The 22,250-nt window shown below is 52.2% G+C and overlaps 1 protein-coding gene across 2 annotated transcripts in view; it reads right to left on the minus strand.

Annotated features, from left to right (window-relative positions):
• The window catches only part of COL22A1 (collagen type XXII alpha 1 chain), a 246,303-nt gene that overhangs the window by 134,310 nt on the left and 89,743 nt on the right, over positions 1-22,250 (minus strand). For both annotated transcript variants that reach the window (XM_073893246.1, XM_073893247.1), the window contains exons 13-21: positions 19,773-19,826; positions 18,718-18,762; positions 17,765-17,818; positions 15,866-15,910; positions 7,445-7,498; positions 5,360-5,404; positions 1,071-1,115; positions 744-773; positions 423-476 (exon numbers count right to left, since the gene is read on the minus strand). In XM_073893246.1, coding sequence (XP_073749347.1) covers positions 423-476; positions 744-773; positions 1,071-1,115; positions 5,360-5,404; positions 7,445-7,498; positions 15,866-15,910; positions 17,765-17,818; positions 18,718-18,762; positions 19,773-19,826 — 426 coding nt within the window. The remainder of the gene's footprint in view (positions 1-422; positions 477-743; positions 774-1,070; positions 1,116-5,359; positions 5,405-7,444; positions 7,499-15,865; positions 15,911-17,764; positions 17,819-18,717; positions 18,763-19,772; positions 19,827-22,250) is intronic.

Raw genomic sequence — 22,250 nt, forward strand, 5'->3', positions numbered from 1 at the left:
GAAAGAAAGAAAGAAAGAAAAAGAAAGAAAGAAAGAAAGAAAGAAAGAAAGAAAGAAAGAAAGAAAGAAAGAAAGAAGAAAGAAAGAAAGAAAGAAAGAAAGAAAGAAAGAAAGAAAAAAGAAAATGGAACCTAAAACACCAGACTGCCTACCAGAAACCCCACTCACAGCCTGTTTAGGACCGGGGGCTATGAAGGTGGGCTTGCTGGGTTTCAAGTCCAGCTCCACACTTGGGAACTGCCTAATGGAAATTTCACTTGACAAGGCTCAGCTTGCTCCCATGCCTGATAGCGACACCAGCACCTATCGCCCGGGGGGACGGGACCAGCTCCTGCAATGCCACAGAGCTCACCAAGGGAAAACCGCTGTTTTCCAGACCTCGAGGTGTTCAGAGCAGACCCCAGGCTGGGGGGGTGACTTACCGGAGCTCCTGGTGGCCCAGGTAGGCCCTGGTGACCCCGTGGTCCCGGAGCTCCCTGGTAACAGAAGCCAAACCTGCATTAGACACAGCTCCCATTTCCCCATGACTCACGACCCTTTGCTGACTCAGAGTCTACATCCGGAGTTCCCAAAAGGGACCCAGAGATACAGAGTGGGGATGTGCATTCCTGGTGGAAAATCAACTTGCCCCATCTCTGGAAGGCTCCATCCGAGCTCCACAAGCAGCTTCAACCCCATGGCTTGGCCCTTCTGTCCCCGCTCCCACCGAAGCCGCACTCGGGGAGGAGCCATAGCCCTCTTACCTGCTCGCCCTTCAGGCCCTCTCTCTGCACCTGTGGGGCAAACCACGTGTCAGCAAAAGTGGGGCAAACCACGTGTCAGCAAAAGTGGTGGTGTTTTCTTAACAGTCATTCCCCGCAGCTCCGTCAAGGGTATTCACATAGCTGTAATGCAGCAATTCCTGATTTTTCTCTGATTTTATCCCACTTTTAGTGCTGGAAGCCTTGTATCCAGCTCATATGGTCGGAGGAGGACCTCCTCATTTTTAGAGGCAAGGACTCCTCCAAATACACAATCCCATCAGCGTAAGGTCTGTGATTCTGCCCCCCTGGGAATGCGTGCACACTTACCACGGAGCCCGGCACACCGGGAGGTCCTGCAGGCCCCACGTCACCCTGTGCAGAAATGACAAACATTTCAACGGCGTGCCTTCTGCCTCCTTCCTCTGCTGGTCCCCACCCCTCTGAGGCCCCTGCTTATCCACACGAGCCCATTGGACCACTTCCTCCTCTGTGCTCTGCCTCATGCGGCTGCCATGCTGGATCTCCCTCCTGCTTCCTGATTTTCTCAGACTTTCTGTGTCTAATTCTTGTCTGTGTCAAGATCACAGGGACGTTATTTTCTCTTTGGTGCTGGATCAGGGCCTAGATCTGGCTGGTGCTCTCACAGCTGTTTCCTGCTCGAGAGCAGCTCTTGGTCCACTATTCCGTGAGCACCTGCTTGCACCAGGCACCACACCGGACCCGGCCAGAGCGATCATTACACCTTATGGCACATCCTTTGCACCAAGTCCCTGGTTCAGCACGTGGTCAGCATTCAATGTTTATCAAATAAGTCACACATAAATCACTCCCATCTGTCTTCACTAAGTCATGATGTACAAAAGACTTGTTTTGTGTCCAGGTCACCCGGCCCATGACGGCTGTGGGTGCATCAGATTTCTGGGGTGTGAGCTACATCTTGGTTCTACATGGGGCACATTCGTCCACTGTGCAATAGAAAACTCTTCATTGTTCTTATTCTCACGCCCATAGCTAAACCAGGGCCCCATTTGCAGCCAGTGTCCCTACACGTGGCTTGGGGACACCACTTTTCATTTTCCCTCGAGGCTAGCTCAGGGAGCATGGGGAAGCATGAAAACACTAGCGTTGAATAAGCTGGCAAAGAATGACAGAGTCACTGGAGAAGTATGAAAGCATCTCTTAAATCCCAGTGCAGGGGTGTCAGAATGAGTGGCTCCAGGCACGCATGTTGTCCTGTGCTACATTCGAGGTCCTATTATATGGATAGGCCAGGTTTTTCCTGACACTGAACCACCCCACGGTCCCCACTGGCTGCCTAAGACTTGGAAAAACGTCTGTTTACCTATCACCAGGAGATCCCAATTAAATGTTCTTTTAACAGACTTTATTTTAGAGTGGTTTTGGCTGCACAACAAAATGGAAGGGAAGGGAGAGTTAATGAGTGCTACCCTTCCTTGTTCTCCCTCTTTGTCTCTCCCATACAGGAACACGTCCCGTCTCAGAAACAGCTTTCCATTCTAGTTTTTTTCTCCATGGCACCACCACACACACACGCGTGTGCACGCCTGTGCTCACACACAGCATTTTCTACCATTGTGTATCCTCTCCAGATATACACATGACCCATCTATCTCTAGGCCCTCAGACCCTGGCTGGCTCATCGCTCCATTTCCCCATAAACATCTCTCAGCCCCGCCCCCCCAAGCAGGACTACATTTTCCCTATGCTCCCACAAACCTTATTAATATTTTGTAATACGATTGTTAGAAGCCGTTCTGAGCTCTACTGTAATTTTTGTGTGGCTGTCTTATTTTATATTATATAAACAGATGCGAAGGAGAGAGAATTAGTTGTATGTGGGTGTACCATGAGTCTTTTGGGGTTCATGACTGCCTCCCTTTTCCTTTATTTCCACTATGTCTCACTACCACATTTACTTTTGCTGTGTTTACTGTTGTACTCATCATCATGATTATACCACAAAAGTGAATTTTCAATGACAGTTATGAAATTAATCAACATGGGCTTTCTCATTTGCTCAGGTCATTTACAGAATAGGAGAGCCAAAGTCCTGACATACGAAATCACTCTTGAGGAAGGCTAAGATCCTGTAGTTCATCCATAATAATTGTGTGTAGCTAATAGGTACCGGAGCCTTTCCATCTGTTTGGCCTTGTTCGAAGGACTTGGAGTCAAGCTTTTCCCCTCTGATACTCTTTCTCATCTTAGAGACAAGGAGACTAAAGCACGGGGATGCGTAGTAACTTGTTCAAGGTCAAAATGATGTAAGTGACGCATTTTTGCCACAGTCCTTTTAGCTGTTGTGGCAGTCAGCCCGCCAGATGGCCCCCAGCGTCCCCCGCCTCCTTGGGGGACTCCCACCGGGTACCGGTGCCAGGCTACGGGACCAACAGCACACAGCAGGAGGGACGCTGCGCAGCCTCCAAGATGAGGTTATGAACATGATGGTCGCTTCCAGGTGGAGCCCCCTCCCCTCCCAACCTCAGGTCACTCACCACTCACTCCAGGGGCGGCAACGTCCCCTTTTGTGGGCAGCCCTACGTAATATGAGGAATCAAAGCCTCTGGCCAGCAGCCATCGAGGAGCCTAGGCCTGACAATCATGTGTGTGAGCCTGGAGGCGGATTCTTCAGCTCATCACAGCCTGGCTGGCAGCCTGGCCACAGTCTTGCACAGAACCCTGGACCAGGACGACCCAACAGCGTGAACACCGAGTACCTAGATCCTAGCCTTCAGAGACTGCGCGAGACCGCATGATCATTGCTTTACACTTTTAAGTTTCAGGGACATTGTCATGAGCCAACAGATCAGCAACACCAGCATGGAATCTTGGCTTGGCATGAACACCGCCTCCCTGACCCGGAGATCTGTGGTGAACGGCTGTGGGCAGGCAGATCTGCAGGCCTGGCTGTGAGGTCACTCTGGGGTCTCAAACAAGACACCCTACTTTTCCGGGCCTCCATTCTCTCATCTGTAGAGTTAGGGGATAGAAAAGACCAGCTCTGTGGTTCCGACGACTTCCTCAGATTGTAAAACATCTGAGATTTGTCTCCATGATGTTCACTTAGAATGTGCTGAGAGGCATTGGATCACCTGAGCATCCCTGGTTTCTGGCCCTTCCAATGAGTGATCCAAATACTACCGTGACCCCATGACCTTGTCTTAGCATTTCTGCTTTTGTCATAATAAGCACTAACTCAGCTGTTGCCCAAACTGTGGGGGCCAAAAACATCTACAGATGAGGTGGAAGGTTGGGATCCCCGCCCCCACCTCTCTCTCTCTCTCTCTCTCTCTCTCTCTCTCTCACACACACACACACACACACACACACACACACACACACACACACACAGGCAATAGCAGAAGTCACCTACATCCAAACTTCAAGGATCATTCCCTCTTAGTGACTTGAAATAAACTACTTATTTTAGAATTTAGCATCCCCTGTCAAGGAACTGTGAGAATATATTAAAATCCCCATGCCAAGATAATATAACAATATAAATCTCAAATCTAAAAATACTTGGGAAAGAGAATAATTTGACTCAGAACTGAAGCCGAAGTGAGCAAGTTGGGAAGACATCAATGTCCTTCCGGCCGCCACTCTGCAGGTGACGGTTCTTTAGCCTATGGGTCTACTTATTTACTTATAACACCTGCTCCGTCTGCTTCTGGAAAGAGCAGAGGAGTCTTTCCTCCTTTATTCTCCACCATTGCTGGGACTAGTGCGCGTCAGGCAGTGACTTTCCCTTGAGCTCTGCAGAGTGACCCTGAGTCCAAGTGATGCTCCCTGGGGGCTGTACCTGCCTTAGTTTACCTGGATTCCTCCTCCTCCCCCACCTCTCCCCAGATAGTCTCAAACCCAACGCCCGACGTCCTTCCCAGGGACCTGCTGAAGAACCTGAACTCGTGCCCTGGTCGTCCTCCTCCTAGAACCCAGGACACACCGTACCTTCTAAGTTTTCTTTGCTGCCCAGAATGCTCTGGAAGGCTATTATCTTCCCATACATTTTCAGAGCACTTCACAAGTTGCCAAGACTCTTCACATGCGTTTTTTCCCACTGAGATACAGAAATTCTAAGCAGCGCATTTATTGAGTTAAGCCTTCTTGAGAGAATGTTCTAAAGGAGATGGCCAGTATGATGAGATGCAATCTTTAGTCTGTTTATGAAAGATCTAGTACATTTTCAGAATTATGATTCTGGTAAAAAAAAAAAAAACACCACATTTTTTGAAATGCTGCAGAGAACAGGAAAAATGGAGGAAGAGGAGGCGGAGTTGGTAAGATTTTGTTTGGTATTTATTCACGGCCTGCCTTAGTCCAAAAGGCAATTTCAGTAGCATAATATTTTAATATGTCTGGATATTATATAACAGGGATTTTGTTTTGTTTTGTTTTGAAATGGGTTTTTATTCCTCAAAGTAGAAAAAGAAAGTTTAAATAGAATAACCAGAAATTTCTTGGGAGACGAGTTCCTGAGGCCCAGCTCATCACCTCTGTCTGCACTTCGTTCCTGGGCCCCTCACTTCGCCCTGGGGCCCCAGGTACCCACCTGCCCAGAGCCGAGCGCCCTTCCTGCCCCAGGCCTGGCTTACCTTCTCTCCCCGGGGTCCTGCCACGCCAGGAGGGCCAGGTCTCCCCTGGAGGAAGGAAAAGGAGGCCTGTCAGTGGCAGTGAGTGGGAAAGGAAGGGGTCGGGGCCCGCAGCTCCAACGCTGTAATCCACCTTTGCCTCAGATGGACAGACCACACTTCTGGACAGTGCTTATTCCTGGAAAACTCTTTCCCAGTGACTCCCAAACGCCACATCCCATGTGGTCCCCTCTGGAATCAGAGTACTGCGGTGTGGGGCACCCATTCTGAGGGACAAGGACTGCTCTTCGAGGGATACGAGGGATGTGTCAGGAAAGATTCCCAGTGAGAGGCAGGAAGCAGGCACCCACGACCCGCTGGGTGTCACGTGGGCTCCTCAGGGGGTGCTGAGGACCAGCGAGGTCCCCAGGGCCGAGGGGGGGGGGGACAGGGCTGCCTGGACTCTGGACCAGGGTCAGTTAGTGCTGCAGGCAAAACCTAGCACCCGGAGGGCTGGCGTAGGAGATGCTGGCGATGAGCCCGCATCCTCCGCAAGGTTCCCACCGGGCAGCCTTCCATGGGGGTCCCAGTGGAGATGCAGGCAGGGAAAGCTCCCCCCAGAACAGAAGTGAGGAGGCGCCCCGAGCCGCCACACCCTGGGGGCCCCCTGTGAGTCTCCTTGTAAGAGGACGAAGAGCAAAGCAGTTGGACAACCAACATTCATCCTGTTGACATGTGACTTTCTCAGGAATTCATCCTAAAGGCACAGGTGTGCTCAGGGATGTACACACGAGCTCTCTCCCTTCCTTTCTTCCTGTAAACAGCCACGATCAGAACAGACCCAACGTCCCCTCGCAGGAGGAGACCCTCCGTGACCCTCTGGGACCCTCCATGACGCTCGCTGTTCCTCTGCCTCTCCACGCCCCTGCCCTGCTGCGTCCACACCATCAATATCTTACTACGTGCTGGCTCAGTGCGTGCTGCCGTCCCCTGCCTTCTGGGCTTTCACCTTGTGGGGACTTCCAGTGTCAGAACTCAGCCCTGGCGCGGGGGCAGCGTGCAATTATTATGAATATATGATGGCGCAGTCACGCCACAGAACACCAAGCAGTCATCTGAGTCCCGTCCCTGGTGAATATTTAAGGAAACAGTCATATGTTTATGACACCATGTTAAGGGAAGGGGCTAAGACCTAAGAAGGTATGAGTCCAATTTGCTAAGTGCCAATAAATATAAATCAAGACATTATTTTGGGGTGATGGGATTATCCATAAATGTAATTTATATTAATATAATGAAATTAATATATTATAATGAACTTATATACCAAGTATAATTGATATACTCACTTTATCTGTAAGCTACTAATATGAATGTATGAATTGACTGATATATTAATGTATTAAGTTATATGACACAAGTATTTTCCCAACTGCCTTCAAGCTTATGTAGAATTTTAGGTTTTATTTAGTTTTAGCCATTTAAATATTTAGACGTAGTTACTCTCATGGATAACACATTCCCATGGTTCAAAATGTATGTGTGTAAAAATCCTTTTCCAGTCCCATCCGCCAGACACTGAGGGGCCTCTTACAGAGGCAAGGAATGAAGCAAGCAGGTTATCAGCCTCCTGAGCATCCTCCCATAGAGAGTGCGTGTCCCCGTAAGGCCTAGATGCCATTTTCCACACCATTCTATTCTTGCACTGTACTTTCCATTCAACCACATAGCTTACAGAACAGCCCTGTCAGTGCATTAGGAGTTTCATCAATTTCCACGGCCTCATGTTATTTCCCTGTAACTCCACACCCTGATTTGTTCAACTAGCTCCTTACTGATGAGCCCCTAGGTTGTTTGTCATCTTTTACACTTGCAGAAGAGCCTGCAATGAACACATCACTTTGAACACGTGCATGTCTTCCATGGACCGGATTGAAAGAGGTGTGTTCTCTGTGATCCCCACACTCTGGTGTAAGGAGAGGTCTGGTCCTTAGGCCTCCCGGAGCCTCCAGCTGAGCCAGAGATCAAGGCAATCAGGCCCTACAGAGCTTTGTGTCAGGCTCCTGTCCTCCAGTAAAGCCGAGCCCACCAGACCCAATGCCCCCTTACCTGCTCTCCCATCTCCCCATGCTTCCCGGGGAATCCATCCAGGCCTCGCTCCCCCTGGCAAGAGAAAGAAAATGAAGAGATGAAGACAAATGGGCATCCTTGTGGTCAGAGCCACGGGATGCAAAGGCCGCTAGTGTCCAAGTGTGCTAACCTTTACTCGCTATCTGGCATCTCTGGATACCGGGAGAGCCAAACACACACACAACAGCCTAGAATTTATGTGTACTATGGCTCAATGCACATACATCAAAGGTCAGAGAAACCAGATTCCTAAATCTGCTTTGCCTTTCCCAAATCTGTGACCAAGGCCAGGTCATGCAGTCTCTCTGAACCACGCTCTCTCTTCATCTCATGGGGTCAAACAAAATAATGGACTTGTGGGGTGTGTAACGCAGTTCATAAAACCGTGAGCATATTTACTCAGCGTTCATTCATCCAGTGGATATGTATAACATCCACTACACTCTCAGTGCTTGGAATGAAAAGTTAATTGCTGGCCAACAGTAAACAACCATCCACACATCCCGCCAGTGCCCACCCATCCATCTGCTTGTGCTCAGAGCTGGGCTTGTCTCTCTTAGCTCTACAATTTGGGACAAGTTACTTCACCTCTGAGCCTGTTTCTGTTGACCATGTGTCATGGGGATGATGATAATCCCCTCCCGGGAAGACACCCGGGACAAAGGAATGAGATACCCTATCTAAAACACCTGCTTATAATAGATGGGGAGTAGGTGCCACCATCTTTCTCCTAGCCCTGCTCTATTTTCTGGAGCCAAAGCCTATAGATGTCGGTGTGGTCCTCTCATGGCTGGTGCCCTTGTCCGATGTTCCCAGCGGTGTTCTTCTCCCCACTGGGCCCTGAGAACTCGGTTGGTGGAGAAAGGAGACTCCCACAGGTGGGTCCATGCTATGAACAGTCTTTTATGTGCCACCCCAGCAGCCCTGGCTTTCTTCTCAGAGTCCCCCCAACACGGCAGTTTCTCGTTTCCATGTGCTGTGCCCACTGTTGTCTCTGCTTGGCTCCTCAGCACCCTTCCAGGCTCAGGTCAATGTCCTCTCTTTGGCTTTTGAATCCAAACTAGAGGCCCATCTTTCTCTAGCATGTCCCATTTCATTTCCCTCGCTCCTGTTAATTCGATTTGCATCTGTGATCCGTGGTACCATCCTTCTCGCTCATGTGAGGACACGAGGTGCGTCTACTCTTCTCGTGAGGGCGCCCCAGTGCCCAGCCCAGAGACGCAGTGTGGCCCCAGCTGACATTTACTGAATGGCCAGAAGACTGCACGTGAAAGTTAGTTTGACTCTATTTCTCTATAACTTTATCTCTTAGGTTGTTCTTTCTTTGCCTTTTTTTTTTTTTTTTTTAAAGGTTGGTGTGTCTTTCAGGATGTTTTCTTTGAATGATTAAAGACTCTTGGTCTTCTGCTCATTTTTCCTGTGCTAGTCTCGTGTGCCTGCCTCTGGGTGCTGACCCACTTCACCGGAGACCACTGCCGGGGACCACGGGGCCAGGTGGACTCCTGATGGGTAGGGGACATCAGTTTTTCTTCTTGGTCTGGAAGCTCCCTTTCCCTCTGGGAGGTGTTGGCCACTTGTTCTCTCTCTTACTCTGGCGGCAAACACCGATGCTTCCCACTGACCAGTTCAGGCAGAGGTCAGGGGAGGAGCCCCCCAACTCAGCTGCTCCAAGCACAAGGCCCCCGTTAACCACAGAGAGCTGCCCCAGACCCCCTGCCGCCCATGGCCACGGATCAGTACCTGGGGCTCCTTCCAGAACCTCCCCAGCTCCAGTCTGTCCTTTCCCTCCTGCATCTATGTAGACTTAGGAATACCTGCTTTCTGCCCTTCAGAAATTATTTCAAAAATTCTAGAACAATGATGGACATATTTCCGTTTTCAAGTACTATTACATAGTAATTCTCTAAAAACCTCTTTTCATTACGTGAGTTTTGGGTGAAACAGAGAGGGTATTTCTCTGCATTTTTTCTCTCTGCCAACCAATTCCACATCAGTTAGCAACATTCTCTTCCTCCACACACCATGAGGTTAGCAGGATGGAGGGCTGACAGCAGATGGGGAAACTGAGGCCCAGATGGACAGCCACTCAACCCCAGTGGGACATGCTTGCACAGGCACCAGAACCTGGATCTCTGGACCCTTCCTCCTTTATTTCTATTACCAACAGGGCCTGTGGGTCTCTTCCATTGAGCTGGCAAGGTCTCAGAACCCATGGAATCCCATGCCCTCACTGTATAGGTGAGGAAACTGACCTTAGGAGTATATCTAGACCAGGGTCACACAGAACCCTTCTGACGGGGCCAGAACTGAAGACAAGGGCTATTGACATCCCAGAACTCTCTTCCTTAGAGAGGGTCAACCCACTAAATGTCACTCCTGAACAGGCACTTCCTTAGGATTCAGCAAAAAAATCATGTTGGCCGTGTACAATTTCACAAAGTCTACCTCAAAGGAGAGGGCTCTACCTGTTGCTCAAGCCCCATTTCTTACACCCTTGCACATGCAGGTCAAGATCTGTGAGGCCCGGAAACAAGATGCCTTCCAATGGCACCTCAGGACAGCTGCAGGTGCATGGCCAGAGTTAGTCATCCGTATCCCTGGCCACCGTGCTAGAGAGTGGGGCCAGCTGGGGCATGAGGTGGGTAGGAGGGGGTCGGAGGCAGAACTTGAAAGGGTAGGTCCCACTGAAAGACGTGACACTTAGTTTTGTTGTGTTGCTATTTGTTGATCTTGCCCCCTGCACCAACCACATGAGCACGACAGAGGACATGGTGTGGACACCTGACCAGCTGCTTGGTTCCCGGCAGACATTGGGAGCTGGGGCTCTGGGGAGGGGTGCAGAGGGTGCAGGCAGCCACAGCCAACCCCAAAACTCAGACTCAAAGCCTGGTTCTCCCACTCCTATGCTGTGGGACCTTGGACCAGTCACTCGGCAGCTCTGGGACTCAGTTTCCAACCTACAACTATGGCAGCTCCCTCTTACGGCTGCTGTGAGGATTAGGTGAGCTAATATATGCCAAATGCTTACAACAACATGTGGCATGTGGAAGGTGTCATGTTACAAGCTGGTGAAGCAGAACAGAGCGACGACGTGGCACAGAGAAGGAGAGAAAAATAAGCCAGCAGGAAGGGGCCAGCAAAGAGGAAGTTCACAGGCCAGGAAGGGGTGTGGTGGGAACAGGGGATGGAAGGAAGGGAGGCGAGGGACAAGTCAGAGGTCAAGGACCAGAGTCCTGATTCTGTTTTCTGCCAAAGCGGGCTGCCGCCTAGAGTCTACCCTGCTCTGAGATTCAGCTTCCTCCCTGGGCTAAAATAGTGACAAGAGGGAACTGAAGACAGATGGCTGTATTCCAAGGAGCCCAAGACCTCTTCAGATACTCACAATCTTAATTGGCAGGCAGGTGTGCCTACACGCAAAGGGAAGGGGACCCCGCCTTTGTCCTGAGCACCTGCAGGTCCCAGGTTCGGAAGCAGGCTCTGTCTCATCTGACAGTCCTGTCAATCTGATGAGATTAAGTGTGTCATCCTGGATGTTCGACTCAAAAGAGAAAGGTTGGCGTTCATGGAATCACTCCTGCCTGGGAAGCTCCGGAGGCCCCTCCACTCACGTCCTCCTGCTGTGGTTCTGGATCTCCGACACCAGGGGGAGCGCGTGCCCCATTAGAGCAGAGAGCCACCCTGGCCATGGCACGGAGGCTGCCCTGCGGCCTTGACATCTCTCGGGTGTGGGTAGTGGTGGAGTGCACGTTAGTGTGGGACGTGTGCTGTGTGTCTGCTGGGCGCTTGCCACTTAAACCTTTGCCTCATGAAAGAGGGAACGTGTTTCCGTGCCTCCAGCACCCAGGGGGTGTTCACCAAACACTTGTCACAGTGAGACCTGGTGGGCAACTCTTCCCACCATCCCTGAAGGAGGCGGATTGGGGGGATGTCTCCCTGACGGCTTTCCTACAGCGGGAAGGGGGGGCCAGTATTCCCCAGGACGGATGACAGCTTTGGGCACTTTGAAACTCCCACTTGGTCTCATTAACATTTCAGGTGGCGCTCCCAGGGGCCAGGTTCTGTACTTGCCTTCACAACGTACTCAATGGGACTCACAGAGCCCCTGTCTGAGACAGGTGCTGCTAGACAGGACATGAGCTTGTGTGAGTGCCCAGAGCTAGGAGACACGGAGCCAGTGTGAGAATCTGTTTCCTCTGATTCCAAAGCTGGTGTTCTTACCAGTTTCCTGGGGCTGCCGTGCCCTGGCTCCCCTATCCCCAAGCCAGAGCAGGAACCCTGGGGTCCAGGAGTGTGAGCATCACAGCCCCCCGAAGTTGTCCTGGGACCTCGGTTTTCCAGACAGAGCGGGGGCCACTACATCCCCCTCGTGGCTCCTCAGTGAGCGAGTGGGCTCCTGTCTTTCTGACCGACTGACTCCCCTTGCACTCTGCCCGCTGTCCCAAGCCCAGCAGCCCTGCACAGGCCACTCGGACCTACTGCCCCTCAATCATCAGGATGTGCTCATGCCTGCAGAGCCTCACACCTTCTGTGCCTGCAGAGACACCTTCTGCAAGATGCTTCAAGCGAGGACAATCCCCCGCCTTACACCAAGCTCCCCGCCATGCCTCTGTCTGGAGGCAGGTTCGGTAATGGATGGACACTGGCTCTCTGCGGCCTGGCTCCAAGCTGGGCAAGGCCAGGCGACTGATGGGCCTGTCTTAAAGAGAGATGGAAACTTCCTTCTGGCTGAGGTAAGAAATCAGAGAGGCCTGTAAGAAAATGAATGGTTTTAAGTACCCCTCAGATGTAAGAACTGGAAAGGAGCCTAAGGGATGTTGGAGTCCAGGCCTCTTGACAGATGGGAAAGTAAAGGTGCAGAGAGGGGACCAGCTCTCCTTAGAGGTGTCCAATAAGTTAGCAAGGAAGTCGGAAACATACCCAAAGCTGAGCTAGCAGAACCCAGGCTCACCCTCTCCCCACCTTATCTTTCCCTCTCTCTCTGTCTCTGACCCTCTTCGTCTCCTCACCCCCCACATACGGCAAATGTCCCCCAGCACTGGTCTATCCATTTTATAAATACTATCTCAGTTTATCTTCATGGTAGCCTTATGCAATAAAGTTACTCGCAAAATTGATGCTAAATAACTCTCCAAAGGTAACACTGTTTGCACTGCTCAGAGCTGGAGTCAAGCACAGGCAGGCTGGCTCTAGAACCAACTTGCAGGGCTTCCTCTATGCCATGATGAGCCGTCTGGAGCAGCCTGGAGAGATGGGCCAATGGGGACACTGGCTGGACACCCCCTCCTGGGCCTCACCTGGAGGTGGCCCTCCATTTCCTGAACCTCCCTGTAAGGTAACACCTGCAGGGGGCAGGGCTATGGCCAATCTGCAGAGAGAGTTCAGGGGAACGTCCCTTGCCCCACATTTCTGGTAACACTTCAGGCCTGGTGTGCCAAGGTGGGGAAAGCCCATGCTGGGAATGAAACGTTTCCAGCACCTGCTGTCTTTATACTGGGCCACATGGCATCAGGAAACAGCCTCTGGGCTCAGTTTCCCCATCTGAAAGTAAGGCAAACTCTCCAGGCTTCCCTATGGTCATTTCCAGATCGGATAATTTAGGCTTTTGATAGAAAGGCACCATGTCGTGGCTGGACACAAGTCTTAACACAAGACTCCAAATGCTTGCTGGAAAAGCAAGCCGATACTGTCTGGGGGAAAAGCGGTTGCTTCCAAGCCGAGGTTTGGCAAGAACAAGGCACTGAGTGTGCACAGACTGACGCTCCCCTGAAATGCGGGCAGGGAAAGAAGGACATGTGGAAATGTTGGTTATGTGCTGGACGCATTGCATTTGTTATCTTGTCCAACCTTCCAATGAGCTTTGGGGAAGATGTGACTGTTTCCACTCTGCAGATGAGCAAACATAGGCTCTAGTCAATCCAGTGGCTGTCCCAGCCTGTAAGTGGCAGAGCCTTCTGTCACGAGGCTTGTGAAGAGTCCTCAGCTCTGGACGGCAGCCTTCACTGAAACCCTGGGAAACCCAAACTCCCTGGTCCCCAGAAGTGCGGCTGGAGCTGATGCAACCAGGAAGCTGAGAAGAGCATCTTTTGGACAGTGCTGTGGGCCCCCAACTCCTTCCATCTGTGGCATTTCCTAGCTGACATGACGTACAAGCAGTATCCCATTCACCATCCACTCCTGCGACATCACCTAAGCCTGAGTGCTAAAATGCACCTTCCAGATCCATCCTGCACAGTCTTCAAAAAAGCCCAACTTCATTCACCTGCTAGTGAAGGCCTTCTGTAACCTGAGATCAATCCTGGTTCCTGCACTGTTCCACACTGATGCCCAGTGCCACACCAATGTGTCCACGGAGGAGGACTGGCTGGGGCCTTGGCGGCAGGTGCTCCCCCAGGGAGCGAGGACGCCGAGATGAATATGGCGAGAGCGCCGTGCCCAAGGTGCGAGGGGTCTACATGTGTATGTGGGAGAGACAGACGAATCTGATATAAATGACCAATCAGGGTGAAAACTGCAGGCTTCCTGGGCACTGAAGTGGACAGGCCTCAGCAGGAGCTAGAGGGAGACTGAAGGTGGAGGCCTGTTCTGAACCCCAGGTGGGTCTCTGTGCCCTCGGGTGACAGCCAAGACAGAACTCCACCCACCTGGGCTTTCATCCAGAATCAATGCTGAGTTCGCCACGTACTCTGGACGCCAAGCCTGAGCTCCCCTCTTACTGTTCTTCAGCTCAGCCCTTCTCCGGGGCCAGTACCCCAGATCCTGCCTGCTCTTCTTCTCTTGAGTACCAGCTGCCCATCAAGCCATGTCACCCTGTGCCTGAATCCCCAATTATTCCAAATGCCACCTTCAAGTCCCCACAATGTAGAGAAAGAGGCAGAGAGTCGCAGAAAGGAGATCTGGTAAACCAGTTTGTGGGACCATGTTAAAACTCTCAAAAGAACCGAGAGATGCAAACCCCAATGACCATGGGGTAAGCGATTTCACTCTTTAAGTAATAATGATCAAAATTTAATCTGCAAATAGAAATTATATTTCAGGGACTGAGGTGGGATACCATGCTAGCCCCAGCTTCCCTTGATTCTAAAGCACCTTTTGGAAAGCAATGTGGCAGAGTGCTCCTAGAGCCATGCACAGGTTCACGTTCTTGCCCTGGTAATCTCACTGCCAGGAAAGCAGCCTAAGGAAATAAACCTAAATTTGAAAACTAAGTAAATAAATATAGTGGTCAGTTTAAAAATATTCACCCGAGCATTATTCTTAATCATGAAAAACTGGGAACAACCCGAAGTGATCAATAACAGGGTGATGGACCCATAAATCTCGGTCTGTTCATGCACCAGAGTGGTGTGCAGCCACTTAAAATGAGTCATAAAAACTCTACCGCAGCATGGGGCAGACACACCGCTCATGGGGACAACAGGCAGGACAGGTTGCAAAGCCGAATAGATTATTTGTGTCTACGTAAAACGAAATCAGATCTAGGAGAGCAAGTCCTACGAAAAACGGACCAACACACCCCCATAATTGTATCAGGATGGCAGGATTGCAGGCTAATTTCTGCTATTTTCCAAATATACTGATGTGAAATTAAAATAATACTTTCAAAGCTTCCTATAAGATGAGAGGAACATGCACCCCTGAGGACAGAACAGGGGTAGACTCTGAAAAGCCACGTGGAATGTGACTTGGCTTGGGAGGGCCACGTTCCAGCTATGGATCTGAAGGATGGGCCTGGGGAGAGGCTCCCAAGAACGCAGTGCCCACTGCTGTGTGGGCAGGAGGAGGGGTCTGCCATCCCTGTCCCCTCTCCAGCTGAACCCTGAGCCATCGACGACAGGAGCTCACATGGAAGGGTCTGGTCTGAGGGTCACCCTGTGGTACGCTGGTGTACATTATGAAGGAATGATGACCCCCAGCCCTCCTCAAGCATGCCGGCCACTGTGGTAGTCTGCGCCCGAGAGTCTCAGCATGGGTCAGTTCCCAGTGCCTGGTGAGCGAGGCTGAATGTGGGTCTCCAACACAGCTGTCACCACGCACCCTCCGTTTGGTTTAAGAGTCAGGGTAACCAAGGAGCCAAGTGATATGTGAGCCCAAGGGTACCAGCCAGGACTTTCTGAGTCTCAGTCGGGTTCTGTCAATACCTACCCTCCCATCCCGCAGCCTGGAAACCCTAAACTCTGTCTGTGTGAGGGATTGTAATGTCTGCGGGAGCCGAGCCCACACCCTCCTGTCCCAGACCTTACATTTAGGGTGGGAAATTAATGCCCCATCTGCACCGGCCCTTGTCCAGCACACAGGCATGCACACCACCACACACACACTTGCGGCACATACACGCGGGCACCCGTGGGCACCTGTGTGCATGCACACGTATGGGCACCCCCGGGAGGCAGAAGTAAATACCTTTTCTCCTCGGGATCCCTTTTCACCGCGTTCTCCTTGGAGGCCCTGCGGGGAGAGGTGAAGAGCAGGAAGACATCTCAGTCCCGCTCCTCTGTTCTGAAGGTCTGAGGGACACGGACAGCCTGCCCAGGAAGGCTGTGGAGATCTGTCTCCCGGGACTCTCTCTCTGCACAGCGGCCTGGGCTCCTCCCTCTCGGGCCTGGGCAGCTAGGCCCCCACCTGGGTGCAAGGTGAGCTCCTGGGGTTGGTCTCCTAGCCTGGATTACCCAGGTCCTCCCAGCTAGGCTTGAACACACCCCGGTCCCTGAGCCTACCTGGCCAATGGTAGGAGTGGAGTCAGTCCCCCCTGCCACGCAGAACCTGCCATCCCTTCGTTATCATGACATCTGGGTCGTGAAATCTAGGTGTCTTTAAGCCACATTCCTCCACCTCCTCTGGGGAGAGGGTTCCTGCCCTGTCCTGCATCCACTCCACTTCCTCAGGAGCAGCACCCAGATCCTATGCTAGGAACGCCCTCCACTCCGTGAGCAGAGCTGCGCAAGTGTCAGCCAAGGTGTGGGCTTCTCTGACCGTAAGATCTAAATGCAATCACTACCCTCCACCCTGCCCACAGCCACTATCCCCGTTACCATGCTTTACTGTCCTCCAGCACTAAGCCCCATGTGCCTCCCTCAAGGAGAATGGGAGCCCCCTGAGGGTGGTGTCTTCATTCCTTCAATATCACGTCCCCACAGTCTGGAACATGCCTGCCACTTGATGTTCATGAGCACTTGCTAAATGAACAAATGAGTCAGTCAATGACTGCTTCCATCATTGGTTAGCACAAGCATCCTGTAGAAGTGTTGCCTGCAGGCTCCTGCCCCACAGTGACATGCAGGAGTGGAGGATGCATGCATGCACCTGTTCTTTTGCCACATTTAGGGTACGGAGCGAGATCCAGGGCCACCAGCACCCGTGCAGGACCCTGCAGCTGCTCCCGGGTAGGATCGAGGGCCCGGCCAACAGCTCAGTGCACAGTCCTGCTGCAGAGGCCTGAACGTGTCCTGTGTTACTATGGAACACCCCCTCTCTCCTCTCCTTTCCTAGAGAAAGGACCCTTGGACATTCTGTGCAGAGTATGCTGAAGAGGACAGAGACTGCCCAGGCCCAGTTACTGATTCCAGGAATAATACCTACATCCTTGTCCCTGGAGAAGAGGCACAGTGCCAGAACCACACGCCGCTATCCCAGAGGGCAGAGGCTCTGTGGACCACCCAGGCCCCTGGTGGGAGCTGGATATCCCTGCTGTTTTAATTCCATCCAAGTATCTTGGCCAGACACATGCAGATCGGAGGTGTTAAATGCCCCCCAAGGCAATGCAGGCTGCCTTGCTTGAAAATGACCTTTTATACTGCTTCTTTCATTTGGATTAATCTCAAAGCTCTTAATGAGAACCAAAAATAGGGTCAGACACCCAAGAAGCCACCTTGCTCCTTACACACATGTCTATTTGCTCATCACTTACTTCAAGGGACACGTGGTTACTGAACATTCATCATGGGTCTGGCACTGTTTGGGGGCTGGGAATTAACAGACTCCACACGCTTCTGGAATGGCGGCCTGGACAGGCTGGTAAAAATGGCTTCTTTAGGTCAAGTCTCAGAAACACCTGGGCTACTGGGTACAAATGTGGATTCCTGGACTTCAGCCAAAGCTGCTGCATCACTGTCCGGGAATGAGGTCCTGGGAATGTGCATTTAAACCTGATCTCCAGGAGGTCCCCAAGTGCCATAACATTTCGGCACTTCTGGTCTAGGAAGAGACACCAACACTTCATTGCTATTGACACGTGCAAGGCAGTGGGTCCTCCGCCCCTGCAGAAGGGAACAGGACCCCTTCCCGAGGCATGACTTTACTTACAGGAGCTCCAACGTGTCCAGGAGGCCCGGGGAGTGCAGGTGGTCCTTGAAATCCCTGCAGAAGAGTGTTTACAAGAAAAGTGTGGGCAGGGGGAGGAGAGGCAGGGCCAGAGGCAACACCCGGAGACCCCTGCTTCTCCCCTGCCTGAGACAGCAGGAATCGCCAGGATTCTCACCCCCATCTGCTCAACTTCAAGGAACAGCTAGAGTGTGTTGCCTCTGAGTTCTAATGAGGCAAGTACAACAATTTCCATTTGTACCTGCCCTGTGCCTCACGGCCTTCCTACGACCCGGCCAGGATCTGTGCCCAGCTTCTGAGCAAGCTGCGTGGTTCCTGCGGCTCCTCATTCACACTCTGCCCGAGGGCCAGCAGGGCCTGGACAAGTCCTGACAAGGCCCAAAGAGGTCTGCAGAGCCCCGAGGCCCCGCTGCTGCCTGGACCATCAACTGCTACAGATTTGAAGCAGCTCATTGGGAGATGCCTCTTAAAATCTATTAAAATTAGAATGTGCACTTCATTAGTCAAAGTTATCCCAATTTTAGTGCTCTATTCTATTGAAATAAACTGCAGTACCTAAGAATACGCCATCATTTACTGCCGTATGGATTTTAGTGAAAAATGAAATTAGAAACAACATTTAGGGCCATAATAGGGAAAAGGTTATGTAGGTTATGATGCACCCATGTCATGGAACGAAATGCGATTAAAAGAATAGATGTGGAAAGATGTCTCTAATCTGTTGTTAAATGAAGAAGATAAACAGCAGAGTTTGGTATGATTCACCTTCTGTAAGAATACAGGAAAAATCACGTACGTGAGGATATATATATACATACAAGCGTGCATGCGTTAAGTGTGGGGCGGGAAGCCATGTGCACCTACTCTACACCTAAAGCCACTGGTTTTGCACCAAGATTTATCCCCTGGAGACATCGGAGGAAAGCGACACTTACCCGCATGCCCACCTCACCAGGCAGCCCCGGCTCTCCTGGTTCCCCCTGCACACACAACACAGTGTTGATCAGAACCCAGTGTGACCCAGGCCCCGGCACGCCAGGGCAGCCCAAGCCTCGGGGGCATCCGTGTCGGGAACGCAAAACCCATCACAGACACAAAGTAACCACCAGTGAAAGGAGACCCAGGCTGCCCTTGGGAGATGTCCCACGAGCAAAGGAGCTGGTCTTCCTTACAAGGGTCACAGTTCAACCCCCCTCACTCGGGCTGCTAGGGTCAGCAGAACCAGAGTCAGACAATAGTGGAGAAAGCAGAGTGACTGGAGTGACAAGGAGGGCCTTCGGGCTGGAGGAGCCTGGCCATCGGGAGGGGAGCCAGAGGGGTCTGTGGAGTATGGAGCCCCCCCTTCTCTCCTGCTCTGCACCCCAGACCTCCTGTCCTGGAGCGCTAAAGGCTGCAGACATGGAAGGTGCTCACGGTCAAGGCTCCCGCTCTGAGGCCTGCTCACACGTGGCAAACATCACCAAGGGAACACCCAGAACGGATCTCTCTTTGGGTTCTTGGTGAGGAGGATCCCTTTGCCCTGGTGTAGACTGCCCTGGCAAGTTGATCACTTTTGGCCTGGGTTTCTGGAGCGTGTTCCAACTCAGAGCCAGGGAGTGGAGTCGGGGAGCTGGTAAGAGGGAGGCTGGGGGCCACATGCAGGGGATGGGGTGCTGCTTGGGTCCCACCCCAACTCCTCAAGCTATGAACTAGGGACCTGGGGGAGTCCCCCACTTTGGGTCTGGACTTCATTCCAGGCCTGGGCACTGGGACAACAAAGACCTCCCATTCAGAACTGCTTGTCAACTGAGTGAGAAACTCGCTTCCCGTGCCCATGGCAACCGCTGCGGCTGGTGTTGTTAATATGATTAGGCTGACCTCCGGGGACCTGGGAAGGTCCCGGCACACACGAGCCCCAGCTCACGCCTGGCCCCAACAGAGGCCGCCCCGCTCAAGGACACGGGCTCTGACCAGGAGCTGCCTGTGGGGAGGGCGGTGGGAGCAGACGTACCCGCGTGCCTTTGCTGCCGTCTCTCCCAGGGGGACCGGGCAGGCCCAGGGAACCCTACAACAGAGAGAGAGAGAGAGAGCATCAATCAGTGCAGGATAAAGAGCACAGGGAGTGCAGATTCTCAGGCTTCACTGGAGACCTACCGCATCGGTCGGGGTCCACATTTTAACAAGACCCCCAGGGGTCTGTACGCACCTGCCAGCCCCATGCTCCCTCCCCCGCCAACTCACAGCGTGGCCCCTTCCTTGCTCCGGGCTCAACGTCATACCCAAAGCACAGCGTTCTCAATCTGGGCCGGATGGACACTGGGCCTGATGCTCCTTTGTTGGGGTGGCTATCCTGGGCACTGCAGGATGTCCAGGCGCATCTGGCCCTATACACGGGTAGCACTCCATAGTGGTGACAACCAAACATGTCTCCAGATACTGTCACAAGTCCCCTGAGGCAAACTTGCCCCTGGCTGAGCACCACTGGGTTACAACAGGTGTCTAGAAGGATTTCTTAAGCTGGTGCTCACTCCATTCTAATGGATCACATGCAGAAGCCTGTGATAGGCATACTTATGTGGCAGCTGTGGGGAGGAAGGGGGACACGGCCCAGGCTGCTCGTCTTCCACACACATCCTGGAGAGCACATGGGGGGCATTTAAACCCAGGAACTCCAGGATCTCTGAGCTCCTGTCCAACTCTGACACCATTCAATTCAAATCAAAGGATTCTGCCAAGACCTCCAGCCCAGGCTCCCCTATCTGTCAATTTTCTGTAGGACACTGAGCAAGTCAATGTCTCTTTCCAGGCTCTCCCATCTGTGAAATGAGGTTATTGGACATTCAAACGCATGTGCAAACTGATGAATCTGTAAGTAATAATAAGCAAACACTGTGTGCTCCATCATGTCTTCTGCTTCTACCACCTTATGCAGTCCTCAAATAACCCTGCGAGATAGGTCTCGCCATTTTCTCAAAGGCATGTCAGACCTTGTACATTTCCAGTGTTCACCTATAAATGAAGACGCGTGCGTGTGTCCATACACATGCACACACAGATATACTTCTACAATTTCTATGAAGTGCCTTCCATGGATGCAACGTTCCTTCTAAGTCAGTGTGATATGGAAAAGACAGAGAGAGAACTGCGGCTCTGATGTCAGACAGGAGTCTGCATCCCAGGTCTGCACCTTTCTAGCTGTGGGACCTCGTATGCTGCCACCCTGGATGGCCGTGCGTGTCACCGGCCTGTCCCCTGTGTGGACACCAAGGCCAGCAGCGGCATCGCTCCCAGGTGAGCAAGCGCTTGGCAATGCAGCACACGCTCAGCGGCGGGGCAGTCCCGGGCTTCCGGGCAGCCTGCGGTCAGCACAGCTGTCCTGCCCGCGATCACAGAGGGAGTAGGCGGCACCACACTGCCCAGGCAGACTCATGGCAGGGAAATGAGATCGTCCCCTGTGTGCCACGCACATAATACCCTGGTGGCGCGGGGGGGGGGGCGGCGGGTCACAGGAGATGCACCCTCCCGCCCTCACGGAGCAAGTTCACAGTGCAGACGGGGTGCCTGTGCTCACGCAACACACCCATCTGCTGCTTAGTGGTGTTTGGTTCTTAGACTCGGACCAGGAGGCACTAGTCCTGGAGACTGAAGGGACTGGTGAACGTGAGGCTTCCAGAAGGGATGTCTCCAGGTGAGGCAGCCTGGGGAGGGAGGTATCAAGGACCCAGTAGACTGAATGCCAGGTCCTGCCACCCTCACTTAGCGGAAGGAGGGCCACCTGTGGGGCAGGACTTCATGTCTGGGGGGCTCGGTTTCACTTTCCGTGAAATGGGAATAATCACAGCTACTGTGAAGTTTTTCAAGTATTAAATGTCTCCGCAGTGCTCCATGTTACATTGCCAAAGTTGCTCTGGATGGTACCAATTTGATGTGTAATTAAATTGTGAGGGGTTGGGGGAAGGTGGGGGTTCTTCAGTCAAATAGGTTTGTGAAATACAGAGTTAAACCCAGTTAAACAGGATCCTTTACAGCAGGCTTCCTCGAAGCCTTGAATCTGCTTGGTGGTGGTGGTTGTCCAGTGCCCTTGCCTACCCACCCAATCTGGCCACGGAATGTGTGAGGGACTACAGTGGCTCAGTGCACACACAGGGAGATGTGCCTAGGCTGTTCTGCATCTCATCATGGGCAAAACTGAATCCTTTTTACACGTGTGTCAAGGAGACCAGGCTGCCATTGGCAGGGGCTTGAAAGTGCTGGAAAGGAGAGTTATTTACAGACTAAGAGGAGGAAAGATGAGACCGTCTCCAGTGGGCAAGCATTGTACTCAGGTGCGATTCTGGGAGGGGGACTTCCTTGTTGGTCTTCAGGTACCTGTGGCTGTCCTTGGTTGGATACGAGGGCAGGCGAGAAAGTTATGGATGTTCCACAACAGGAAGCGTTGTTCAATGTTAGGGACCCGGGGTTTCCTCGGCACCAATGGGAGTTGGGTGCT

Source organism: Callorhinus ursinus, unplaced genomic scaffold (assembly GCF_003265705.2).
Source record: "Callorhinus ursinus isolate GAN/ISIS: 27379988/994484 unplaced genomic scaffold, GSC_fseal_2.0 scaffold5, whole genome shotgun sequence".
NCBI classification, from domain to species: domain Eukaryota; kingdom Metazoa; phylum Chordata; class Mammalia; order Carnivora; family Otariidae; genus Callorhinus; species Callorhinus ursinus.